Genomic DNA, 9689 nt, shown 5'->3' with positions numbered 1-9689 from the left:
AAATCGAGACATCTGATTAAGAAAGATTTAGGAGATCGGTGGGTCAAAGAGCACACATTGTCTTGAGGCAATTCCATGTGCCCACATGACATTGCTCTGCTCATAATACTCTCTTCTCTTCCCCCTTCTTCCATACAAACATATTACACCACAAACTCTACTCTTCTCTCTTTACACCATATACCCCAACCTCCTTCTTCTTTTTCAATTCTTCTACTGTGAAACTACTAAAAATCCAATCTTTACAACTTTGCAAAAGCAAAAATGGAGAAGGGCAGTGATGGGTTTGTGAGAGCAGATCAGATTGATTTGAAGAGCTTGGATGAACAACTTGAAAGGCATCTTATTAGAGCAAGAACTATGGACAAGGATAAGAATAAGAAGAAACCACAAGATGATTCTTCCATTAACTACGACATTTCTATTGCTACAGTGGCCAACCACCCCACCACCCCCAACCCCAACCTCTCTCTGTTTAGCTCATCTGTTCCTAGGCAAAGATATGAGTGGGAAATTGACCCTTCAAAGCTCATCATCAAAACTGTTCTTGCTCGTGGCACCTTTGGTACTGTCCACCGTGGCATTTATGATGGTCAAGACGTTGCTGGTCAGTTCTTGATTTTCAAAATAATCTTTTGAACCACACAATTTCTTGTATTTAGCTTTAATATGACAAAATGGTTCTTGCAAATACTAAAGATTTGATTTTTTTTTACTTGTGTGGTGGAATTTTGTGTTAAGGTCCATATTAATCTTGCGGGGTTCAGTTTTAAGCTTGTGGGGTTCCTCTAAGCTGCTGGAATAATGATACTTTTTTTCTTTCTTTCTGGGGTTGTTCTTGTTGTTAATTTTTTTTCCTTTTTCTTGATTGGTGTTTGGGGGTGGAGGGGTTTGGATTTTGCTGAATACTGGTTAGTCATTTTGAGCTTTTTCTTATGCAATCCGTGAATAAAGGCACGGGTTTGGGTTGAATTTCTTGCAAGTTGCAGATGACGGCATTAACTTGGCTGTGTCTTGCATTTGTTGCTGTATATCTGAACTTTCATGTGAACCAATCTGTTACTCATTTAAGTATTAAAGTAATGCATGACATCTATTACAATTCTGGATCTCATTGTCCTGTTCCCTCTTTATTGCAGTGTTAGTTTTATTGTCATTGTCATTGTCATAGTCATTGCTACAGGGAATTAACATTGTCCAGACTTGCTCTTTTTTCTTTTTGCCCTTTTTCCTGGTTCAACTTGCAAAGTTTGGCACCAGTTAAAAGGAAAAAAGTAACTTTTAGTTAACATGTGAGTTATTTTGTGACACTCAGTTAAACTGCTGGACTGGGGGGAAGAGGGACACAGAACAGAAGCTGAAATAGCATCACTAAGGGCAGCTTTTACTCAAGAAGTTTCAGTGTGGCATAAACTTGACCATCCTAATGTAACCAAGGTGACGTTAAGCCTCTAAAACTCATAATGTGTAGGAAGGGTTTAGAGCTTGTTGGATGTTGCTGCTTGTTGTTTAAACTTAATAGAAATATGCCTGGAGTATATGTCTAATTTTGTGCTGTAATCCTTGAAACTTTTATGGAAGTCATTTTTATTTATGTACTTGAGTCGTGAACGCCCCTATGTGTGCATCTTGATTTCTTTTTGCATGGTCCAAGCACTCGACCATAAAACTCAGGGGATTCTAATATCCTGTTCAATTGTATAAACCACCTCTTTCAACCATCAGAGGGTGATGGGAGAAAGAAACTTCACATCGGTAAAGTAACTGTTGTACGAAAAGATGCCACCAAATAAATTCAGGAAACAATAACAAAACATTACAATTCTTGAATTACGTATTATTGAAGGTCAGCTAATAAATTTGAGTTCTTATTAAATTTGCTAACTCTGAAAATTCGCTGCATTTGAGCTGTCGCATTGCACAGGGAGTGCAGAGTTCTTTATTCTTAGAACACCATTGCCAAGGCTGTAGTAGTAATGTGATTTACCTGAGATAATTCATTCATCGATGTAGCAGAAACTTATGTAAGTAAAGGAAAAAGCGTGCTCCTTCAGTGATGCCAAGAGTTATGTGAATCTTTCTCATGTCATTATTGGTAAGAAAGAATTCCAAGTCGAAGTTTACATTTGTTCTACATTACGGGCTGCTATTAATCTTTATTCATTAAGTTCGGATGATTCTTATTTGTTACTTTTTAGTAGCTTATATTGAACATGATTAAAACTATGAGAAATATAGAAATTTGTTTTGTCCAGGTTCTCATCTCATTCAAATGCCAATCATTTGCATGAGCACAATTTCTACAAGAGACTGCATACGCACTGATTGAGTGATTGTTGCTTAGATGTAATCATAGCTTATAAATAAACTGTTTATCTTACATAATAAAATCATCTCTTTCATGTGATATAGTTCATCGGAGCGACCATGGGAGCTTCTGGTCTAAATATACAAACAGAAAATGGTCATATTGGCATGCCTAGTAATATATGTTGTGTTGTTGTGGAATATCTTCCGGGCGGTGCCTTAAAATCTTACCTTATCAAGAACAGAAGAAAGAAGTTAGCATTTAAAGTTGTAGTGCAGATTGCACTTGATTTGGCCAGAGGGTAAGTTGTACCTTGTTTCTTTTCTGCCTTTCTAACGCCCAGGTCTTTATCTACGATCTGTCATTCATCTCAACCAGGTCAATCAATTGAACTTTGTAGGTTAAGTTACCTTCACACTCAGAAGATTGTGCATAGAGATGTCAAGACAGAGAATATGCTGTTGGACAAGACACGTACTGTAAAGATTGCAGACTTTGGGGTTGCACGAGTTGAGGCCTCTAATCCTAATGACATGACGGGGGAGACAGGAACCCTTGGCTATATGGCTCCTGAGGTACATATTTTAACTGGAGTAGGATTTTTACCTTTCTTACAGATAACTTCAATTTATGTCTGTATGTTTGTTCGCTGTCCATTAGTTGATAATCTAATCACTTCTAGCGCATACAGACCTATTTTCTAGCTATCTCAGTGTACCCGCAATGCACTTAAGCCTGTTGATCCATTGATCCACTATAAAATGAAATTTGATAATGTTAAACCTCTATGTTGAATATTTGTTACAACATCTTTTTTGTTTTTGCCTAATCTTCCTTTATAACTCCCGGAAGAGGAATGGTAAGGATTAAGGGCTATAGTCCCCAAAATCAAGTCAATTAATAAAAATGTGATCCAAGAATAACGCATTGCTGTATATGACGTTGAGCATTGTTGATATGTGTGCTTAAACTGCAGGTTCTCAATGGCAACCCCTACAACAGGAAATGCGATGTGTATAGTTTTGGCATATGTTTGTGGGAGATATACTGCTGTGACATGCCATATCCTGATCTCAGTTTCTCAGAAGTGACTTCAGCCGTGGTTCGCCAGGTAAAGTCTCTTAGTTTAGCACTTTTTCGAGTTCCTTTTTGTTACAAGCTCCCTTCGTTTAATGTGGTTTATGCTCTGTCACACAGAATTTGAGGCCAGAAATACCAAGATGTTGCCCAAGTTCCCTAGCTAATGTGATGAAACGATGCTGGGACGCTAATCCTGATAAGCGACCTGAGATGGATGAGGTAGTATCCATGATAGAGGCTATTGACACATCCAAAGGCGGGGGAATGATCCCTGTTGATCAACAACAGGGCTGTTTCTGTTTCCGGAAGCATCGTGGACCTTGAACACTCAGAATATGTGCAGATATACATATAAAGAAGTAGGTTAATTCTATCTCAACTACCAAATATTTCAGAGTCCTGAACTTATATACAGTACCAGATTCTCCTGGTGATTGTGGATATTGGCTGGCAAATTGCGCTGCATTTCTCAATTAGATGGTGTAAAGCTTATACCTTTCTTTTCATTTTCTTCATTTCACTTGTAGTTGTTTGATTTTACTTCTTTTAAATATATAATCTTCCCCAAGGATAATAGTCAAAACAAAATGAGGGAATTTGCAGCTTCTTGTAACATTTCAAGTGATGCAACCAAATATTAGTCCATCTTATAGCTATTGGTTCTTTTACTTCTATTTGGAATGAATTGATTGTGTCCCCATAACATTCGATAATAAAGATCCAGTAAGCTCAGGTACACCTCTTCCTTACTAGTACACCAACTAGATTCATACTCAATTACGTATATGTTCACTTAACAACGATAAGGAAGGAAATTTATAGATAACGAGATATAGAAGTCAGGTGAGATGATCAACTCTTGCCATATGAAAAAGATGTCTACAATAGGAGATCTCATACATATATTAACTGATTTGCTTTAAAGAAATAAAGTGAAAATGTAGGGTAAATACATCAAGAGTATACTGTTAAAATGGTAGACTTTTTCTTTTTCTCTCTTTATCACACCTTATGTGTATACACACACTTGGAAAACAGTGTGGGAGTTTCATCTCTGCAATTTTTGTTTATCAGACATCTGACTTGTTGGATTTGGAAGTACTTAGTTCAACTTCTTTTTCATCCTCATCCCAATTTGTTGTGCGGTAAAATGTTGCAAAGAGGATCAACTGCACTAATCCAGACAATGAACCCAATCCATTGGGGATCTGTTTTATTATAATCACACACACAAAAAAAAAAAGACATGTTAGGGACTTGAACTCTGAACATTTTCACATAAATTAGGACGGAAAGAGTAATAAACTACACCACGTACCAGGATATAAGGATCAAATTTGAGGAGTGCATAGCATGCCCAAACAATGCCATTAGCAAAGTTTGCTAGTGACAAGTAAAATGGCATGTATTTCACACTCTTGGTGGTGATCACCTTCTTCTGCTCAATACAAAAGAGATTATATTAGTGCATGTGGGGTTGCTTTTGACGTTGTTATAGAAAGATCTGACTGAATTGATAAATGTAACTTACCATGACGGTCAGTGGTGAGGTGTACATGATGATATTGAAGACTATAGCCACAATCCCAATAAGCATCGATCTATCCTTGGTTCCATGGAGGAATGTTAATGTAACAAAGATGAGGATTGCCATGAAGATTGCTTCAATAATCAAAGCAATTATGATCTTTTGCTGCAGGCAGGTACGTTGTAGCAATGTGTTAAATTCTATATGTTAGAAAAAAAAGAAAGTAATTTTTACATAGACAGTAATGTACATACTCGCTTAGACCAATCGGAGTAGATGAAGAAGATTGAGACGTAGAGTAACTCAATAGCAAGACCAAATCCGTTAATGGTGATGACAAGAAGACTGTCAGGGTGAACAAATGGCATGCCATAAAACACCCAAACTGCACAATTCAAAACTGTTGCTATATAAGGATCTGGCTTGAATTCCATCACTGACTTTGCTTTCAAAATTTTTACAAATGTTGGCCTGCGAAACATCATAAATAGCGATGTTTTTTTTTGAGCCTTGAGTAAGGAGAGAATTAGATTAGTCGATCGTGAAGAGATTAGAGATGAACTTACCCTGGGGACAAGAAGAGGAAGAAAGATATGACATTACCAATGATTCCTACAACTGTCCTAATGGTGTCTGTATCTGCCATCTTTAAATTTTTGTAACTTTATACGATGCTAGAATTACAAATTTTATTGCTAGGAGATGGCAAGTATTATTGATTATTGAAAATTGCAAATTTGCATGGAGGCTGTTATTGTTTTATTGTTTTTTTTTTCTTTTTTTGGTTTTAGGCAGCCATGCATCCAAACAGCAACAATATTTACAAAATGTTTCAGCTAATTTACTTTTATAGGCCTTTATTAAGAGGTTAGTTAATTAATGGTTGATCCTTATTACTTGCCGCTTACCCTCTTACTTAACTGATATGCCCTCTTTTTGCGATTATCTTCATCCACTAAATTAATTTACAACCAATTTTATCATAATTTTTTTTTAAAAAAATTGAAATGTTAAACTATATTATACGTGGATGATAATTCTCAACTATTTGTGATATACATTTCACACTCAGACCAAAAACAATTGCACATGCATGGTAAAAACATAAGACCAAGCTTAAGCATTTTTTCGGCTAAAAACTATGTTCATAGAGAACTGCATTACAGATTAAGAGCATCCAGATTTATCAGTACAAACGCTTAAAGGTGAAAACTAATGTTCATCGCGTTTGGTGAAACAAAGAGTGCTACATAATGGGAAATATATGAACGCAAACAGATATCTGTGGTTAAATCTTGAGAAAGAGAAACAATCCTGTGAAGGTTTGGTTATTTCTTCTCCGTGTTGCTTTCCAGTTCCCTTTTCAGTTGTAGAGAGAAATCATCATTGACATCATCATCATCCCAATCATCTTCCCACTGCTGGGTAGCTTCTTTCCCTTCCTTTTTCGACTCCCACTCTGAAAGTGAAAGATATAGACGTCAAAACACCAGATGTTAACGAGGAGGCAAAGTGACAAATTAATCAGAATATCAAAGGCAAAGCAGTCATAGAGTCTCAAACTACGATGATTAACACTTCTCCAAATTGAGAAGATGCAAAAAATCAATACCAACGTCACTTGGAACCAAGTGCCAAAATCAGACACAATGGTTTCTACGAAGTTCTTGGGAGTTAACATTTGATAAGTTAGAGGAATACCTATCTAGTGCTTGCATGACTGATGTTTTTCTAATAACTAAGAAATCTCTGGAGGGCAGTGGTGCACGATAAAACCTTGATGGCTAATGGGACCACCCCTTGACCCTTTCTAACTTAGCACCAAGCACCGGGTTCAGAACCATGCTGTTCTCCTAACTCACATATCACATGTTGCACTTTTACCACTAGACCGAAGCCCTAGGGACTAGTGCTTGCATGACTCAAGATGGGGAGATCAAGCAGTTAAGATATGTATAAGCATGAGTGAACTATTAATTGCAAAATTGTCAATCTCCAAGAGTTTGGTCTTCCTGTGCATCTTGAACTGAGAGGTTTGAAAATAAACTTGCTATCTCCAAGAGCCCTATTAGAAAACTAAACAAGAACAGACGGCTATTATTGGTGCACCATTCATCTCCATATTAAATAACTAGGACAATACACACAACTACTTACCCACCTCCACCCCTTGTGTTGACATAAAACCTCAGGGTTCAAACAGAACACTTGCGTTTCTTAACATGTAATTAAGGGTGTATCAGACATATGCAATATCCTAAACTAGTTAATAGTGTCAAGAGAAATAAAACAAACAAATTTCCTATTAATTTGATATGACTGGGTGTTGTCCCAATTTTCGGCTGTGAGGCAGCTTGAATCAACTAAACAATGACGCTCAAGACCAACAGGAACAAAATCACTTTGCAAGCAAACAAAAGGAACAAACTACTTATTCACTTATACATATCTTCATTCATATCAGAACTTCAGGTGAGCTAGGACACCAAAGACTACTAGTAATTAGTACCATACAAAACAAGCTCAAAATTCTCTTCTGAAGTGACCACAGGTATATTGTTTATTTATTTCATCTAGCAAGAATCTCTTAATTTTTAGAATCAGCAATGCCGAAATTCAAAGTATTGCAACCAGAGGCGCAATACAGCATTCATGCAAAACTCCTTTTGAACAGGACTTCATCACAAACAAACAGAGTTTGCACAGTTATGAACCAAAAATCGTCGATTTCAAACTAGTTAAGAGTCAGTCAAATGAATTCTCTTCATCCAATCAGCTCTACTCAATATTCAAAGTATTCATCATAGTTTGACTACTTCACAGTTCGATGCCAACTTACTGAATCAATCCTCCTCAATACGGATTTACTATCAACTATTATTCGCAAAACTCACATAGGCAGAGTTTGCACAGTTAGGATAAACCTTACATATAAAAGTATAATGATTCCATTAACACTCAAAAAAAAAAAAAAGAACGTTGCTAAATCTCAAATTCCAAGGCAAAGATAATCATCACGAGAAAAATTAAAAAAAAAACTAAAATTAATGAATGTTAACTCACCTTGATCAATGTCAAACTCTTCAAATTCGTCATCGTCCTCAAACAGATCCATTTTCACATCTACAGTTGCTGGTTTTGGTTGTTCGGTTGCCATTATGATTTACTAACATAGAGGACAAATTTACACTATCAACAAATAACTTTGAGATCGGAAAAAAGTAAAGGAAAATCCAGATGCTAAACCCTAGCTGCTATCAAGCGAAAACAGAAAAGAAATGCATATCCTTCAAAGTAAAAATTGAAAATCAAAGAGAAAAATGAATAATCGAACTTACAGTCTGTTGCAAAAATGGACGATTAATGGATGGCTAATTTTTCTGGGCTCTGGAAGGAAACTTTATATTTAAACTCGCGAGGTTTTCTTGCAACTATTTTAAACCGGGGAGCTAAGTAAATCTGAATTTTTTCTTTGGTGCTTTTCGTTTTGTTATTTTTGATTCTCTATTATCTCAATTATTATTTATATAATAGAAATCATAAATTTAATTTCTTTCGTTCACCGAATGAATGAATCCTACTTTGTATTTTGAGCGGACAATTATTTGTCTAAAGAAAATAAATACATAACAACTTTTTCCCATAACATAATGGAAGCAAACAAGATCGAAATGAGCGCCTACCCTATCCATCAAAGTTACTTTCTAAAATTAGAAATTTCTAAACTAAAGAACTATAGGAAAGGTAATATACTGAGCTAGTCTCCTCTTAAGCACCATCGTTTGAAAAGGGACTGTTAACCTTTATCAGAAGAAAGAAGAACTATTGGTCAGCTTCCTATAGTTGACCGATTGAGACATTAACTATGACAGATGCGATCGATGTGAATGAACTCATTCCGACCATTTACCAAACGATAAGAAATATGTAGTATGACTTTAGAAGAGGTACTCATTACACATATATCATTTAATAAATTGTCCAATTGCTAATTCACTATGTCTACATATTCAAAATAGTATGTACTTAATGAACTCATTACACATTTGAAATTATGAATTCCCAAATTTAAATTTTATCAGGCTCAGTTAAACATTGTTCAGAAGGCTGCATTTCGCCACTAATCAAATACATGATGGGTAAGTTTAACATGAGGTTTAGCATTTGATTATTATTAATGATCTATATTTAAATTAATTAATTTTTTCAGCACGTGTATGATAAAACATATAATATACGATCTTGTAAAGTACTTTTAATATTATTAAAACAAAATTTTATATTATTTATTATACTGATAATGATAAGGTTCAAATTTTTATAAACGATCAATGTGGATCACGTAAATTTTGTCGAAGTCAAAATGATAGAAGTACCACTACAGTAATAATTGCATGATCATGTAAACTTATTTCTTCTTCACATTGTTCATTAATTAAAAAAGAAAAACTTAAGCTACTTTGTAATCAACTTTAAAGATTTTATGTACTTTACTTATTCTAACTATTACCGTTCTCGATACACAAAATATCATGTGTTCACGCAGGCCACACCCTTCCCAAGGGGTTAACTATTACAATTTCATTTTCATTCTAATCTCATTTTCTATCAACCCATAATTGATGATACCTAAAGAAGGGCAAAAATGTAGAGAGTTGCAATTAAACAATCACATGAACAGATCAACATTGGTTGTGAGGCATTGGTGGGAGTGCTTCACCATTAGTCAGATGTCTCAGGTTCGAGCCCTAGGTATGGAGAAAATCATGTTGG

The 9689-nt window shown here is 35.6% G+C and overlaps 3 protein-coding genes across 4 annotated transcripts; 1 reads left to right on the top strand and 2 right to left on the bottom strand.

The window, feature by feature from the left end:
• LOC107023797 (serine/threonine-protein kinase STY13-like) lies at positions 1-4062 on the top strand. Its single transcript, XM_015224605.2, has 6 exons — positions 1-607; positions 1316-1437; positions 2413-2609; positions 2709-2883; positions 3285-3419; positions 3506-4062. Exons 1-6 carry the CDS (start codon positions 265-267, stop codon positions 3710-3712), a joined length of 1179 nt encoding a protein of 392 aa, XP_015080091.1. The 5' UTR covers positions 1-264; the 3' UTR covers positions 3713-4062.
• A 159-nt stretch (positions 4063-4221) lies between these two features.
• Positions 4222-5896, bottom strand: LOC107023798 (bidirectional sugar transporter SWEET5-like). 2 transcript variants are annotated; one of them, XM_015224606.2, is made up of 5 exons: positions 5483-5896; positions 5171-5387; positions 4920-5081; positions 4707-4826; positions 4222-4596 (listed from the first exon to the last, which is right to left on the bottom strand). In XM_015224606.2, the coding sequence occupies exons 1-5, from the start codon at positions 5560-5562 to the stop codon at positions 4459-4461; spliced, it is 717 nt and encodes a 238-aa protein (XP_015080092.1). In that variant the 5' UTR covers positions 5563-5896; the 3' UTR covers positions 4222-4458. The 2 variants fall into 2 exon arrangements, with proteins under 2 accessions (XP_015080092.1, XP_015080093.1); XM_015224607.2 differs by having other exon boundaries at positions 5171-5301; positions 5483-5746.
• Positions 5897-6013: 117 nt separating this feature from the next.
• On the bottom strand, positions 6014-8617 carry LOC107021701 (protein DELETION OF SUV3 SUPPRESSOR 1(I)-like). The gene is made up of 3 exons (XM_015222406.2): positions 8255-8617; positions 7980-8082; positions 6014-6375 (listed from the first exon to the last, which is right to left on the bottom strand). Exons 2-3 carry the CDS (start codon positions 8071-8073, stop codon positions 6245-6247), a joined length of 225 nt encoding a protein of 74 aa, XP_015077892.1. The 5' UTR covers positions 8074-8082; positions 8255-8617; the 3' UTR covers positions 6014-6244.
• Positions 8618-9689: the final 1072 nt, after the last annotated feature.

The sequence above is a fragment of the Solanum pennellii genome, chromosome 6 (assembly GCF_001406875.1).
Source record: "Solanum pennellii chromosome 6, SPENNV200".
NCBI classification, from domain to species: Eukaryota; Viridiplantae; Streptophyta; class Magnoliopsida; order Solanales; family Solanaceae; genus Solanum; species Solanum pennellii.
Note: the sequence above shows the minus strand (reverse complement) of the source record. Positions and strands in the feature narration are given on the sequence as shown.

What these genes read in the sequence shown, in the direction of transcription:
- LOC107021701 (XM_015222406.2), bottom strand. Translation starts at nt 8,073, where the DNA reads ATGGCAACCGAACAACCAAAACCAGCAACTGTAGATGTGAAAATGGAT. An exon ending in AGAGTTTGACATTGATCAAG is followed by an intron (nt 6,376 to 7,979) that starts GTGAGTTAACAT and finishes TTTCACTTTCAG; the next exon opens with AGTGGGAGTCGAAAAAGGAA.
- LOC107023798 (XM_015224606.2), bottom strand. Translation starts at nt 5,562, where the DNA reads ATGGCAGATACAGACACCATTAGGACAGTTGTAGGAATCATTGGTAAT. An exon ending in TTCCTCTTCTTGTCCCCAGG is followed by an intron (nt 5,388 to 5,482) that starts GTAAGTTCATCT and finishes GATGTTTCGCAG; the next exon opens with GCCAACATTTGTAAAAATTT. An exon ending in AATTTGATCCTTATATCCTG is followed by an intron (nt 4,597 to 4,706) that starts GTACGTGGTGTA and finishes ATAATAAAACAG; the next exon opens with ATCCCCAATGGATTGGGTTC.
- LOC107023797 (XM_015224605.2), top strand. Translation starts at nt 265, where the DNA reads ATGGAGAAGGGCAGTGATGGGTTTGTGAGAGCAGATCAGATTGATTTG. An exon ending in TTGGCTATATGGCTCCTGAG is followed by an intron (nt 2,884 to 3,284) that starts GTACATATTTTA and finishes CTTAAACTGCAG; the next exon opens with GTTCTCAATGGCAACCCCTA. An exon ending in CTTCAGCCGTGGTTCGCCAG is followed by an intron (nt 3,420 to 3,505) that starts GTAAAGTCTCTT and finishes TCTGTCACACAG; the next exon opens with AATTTGAGGCCAGAAATACC.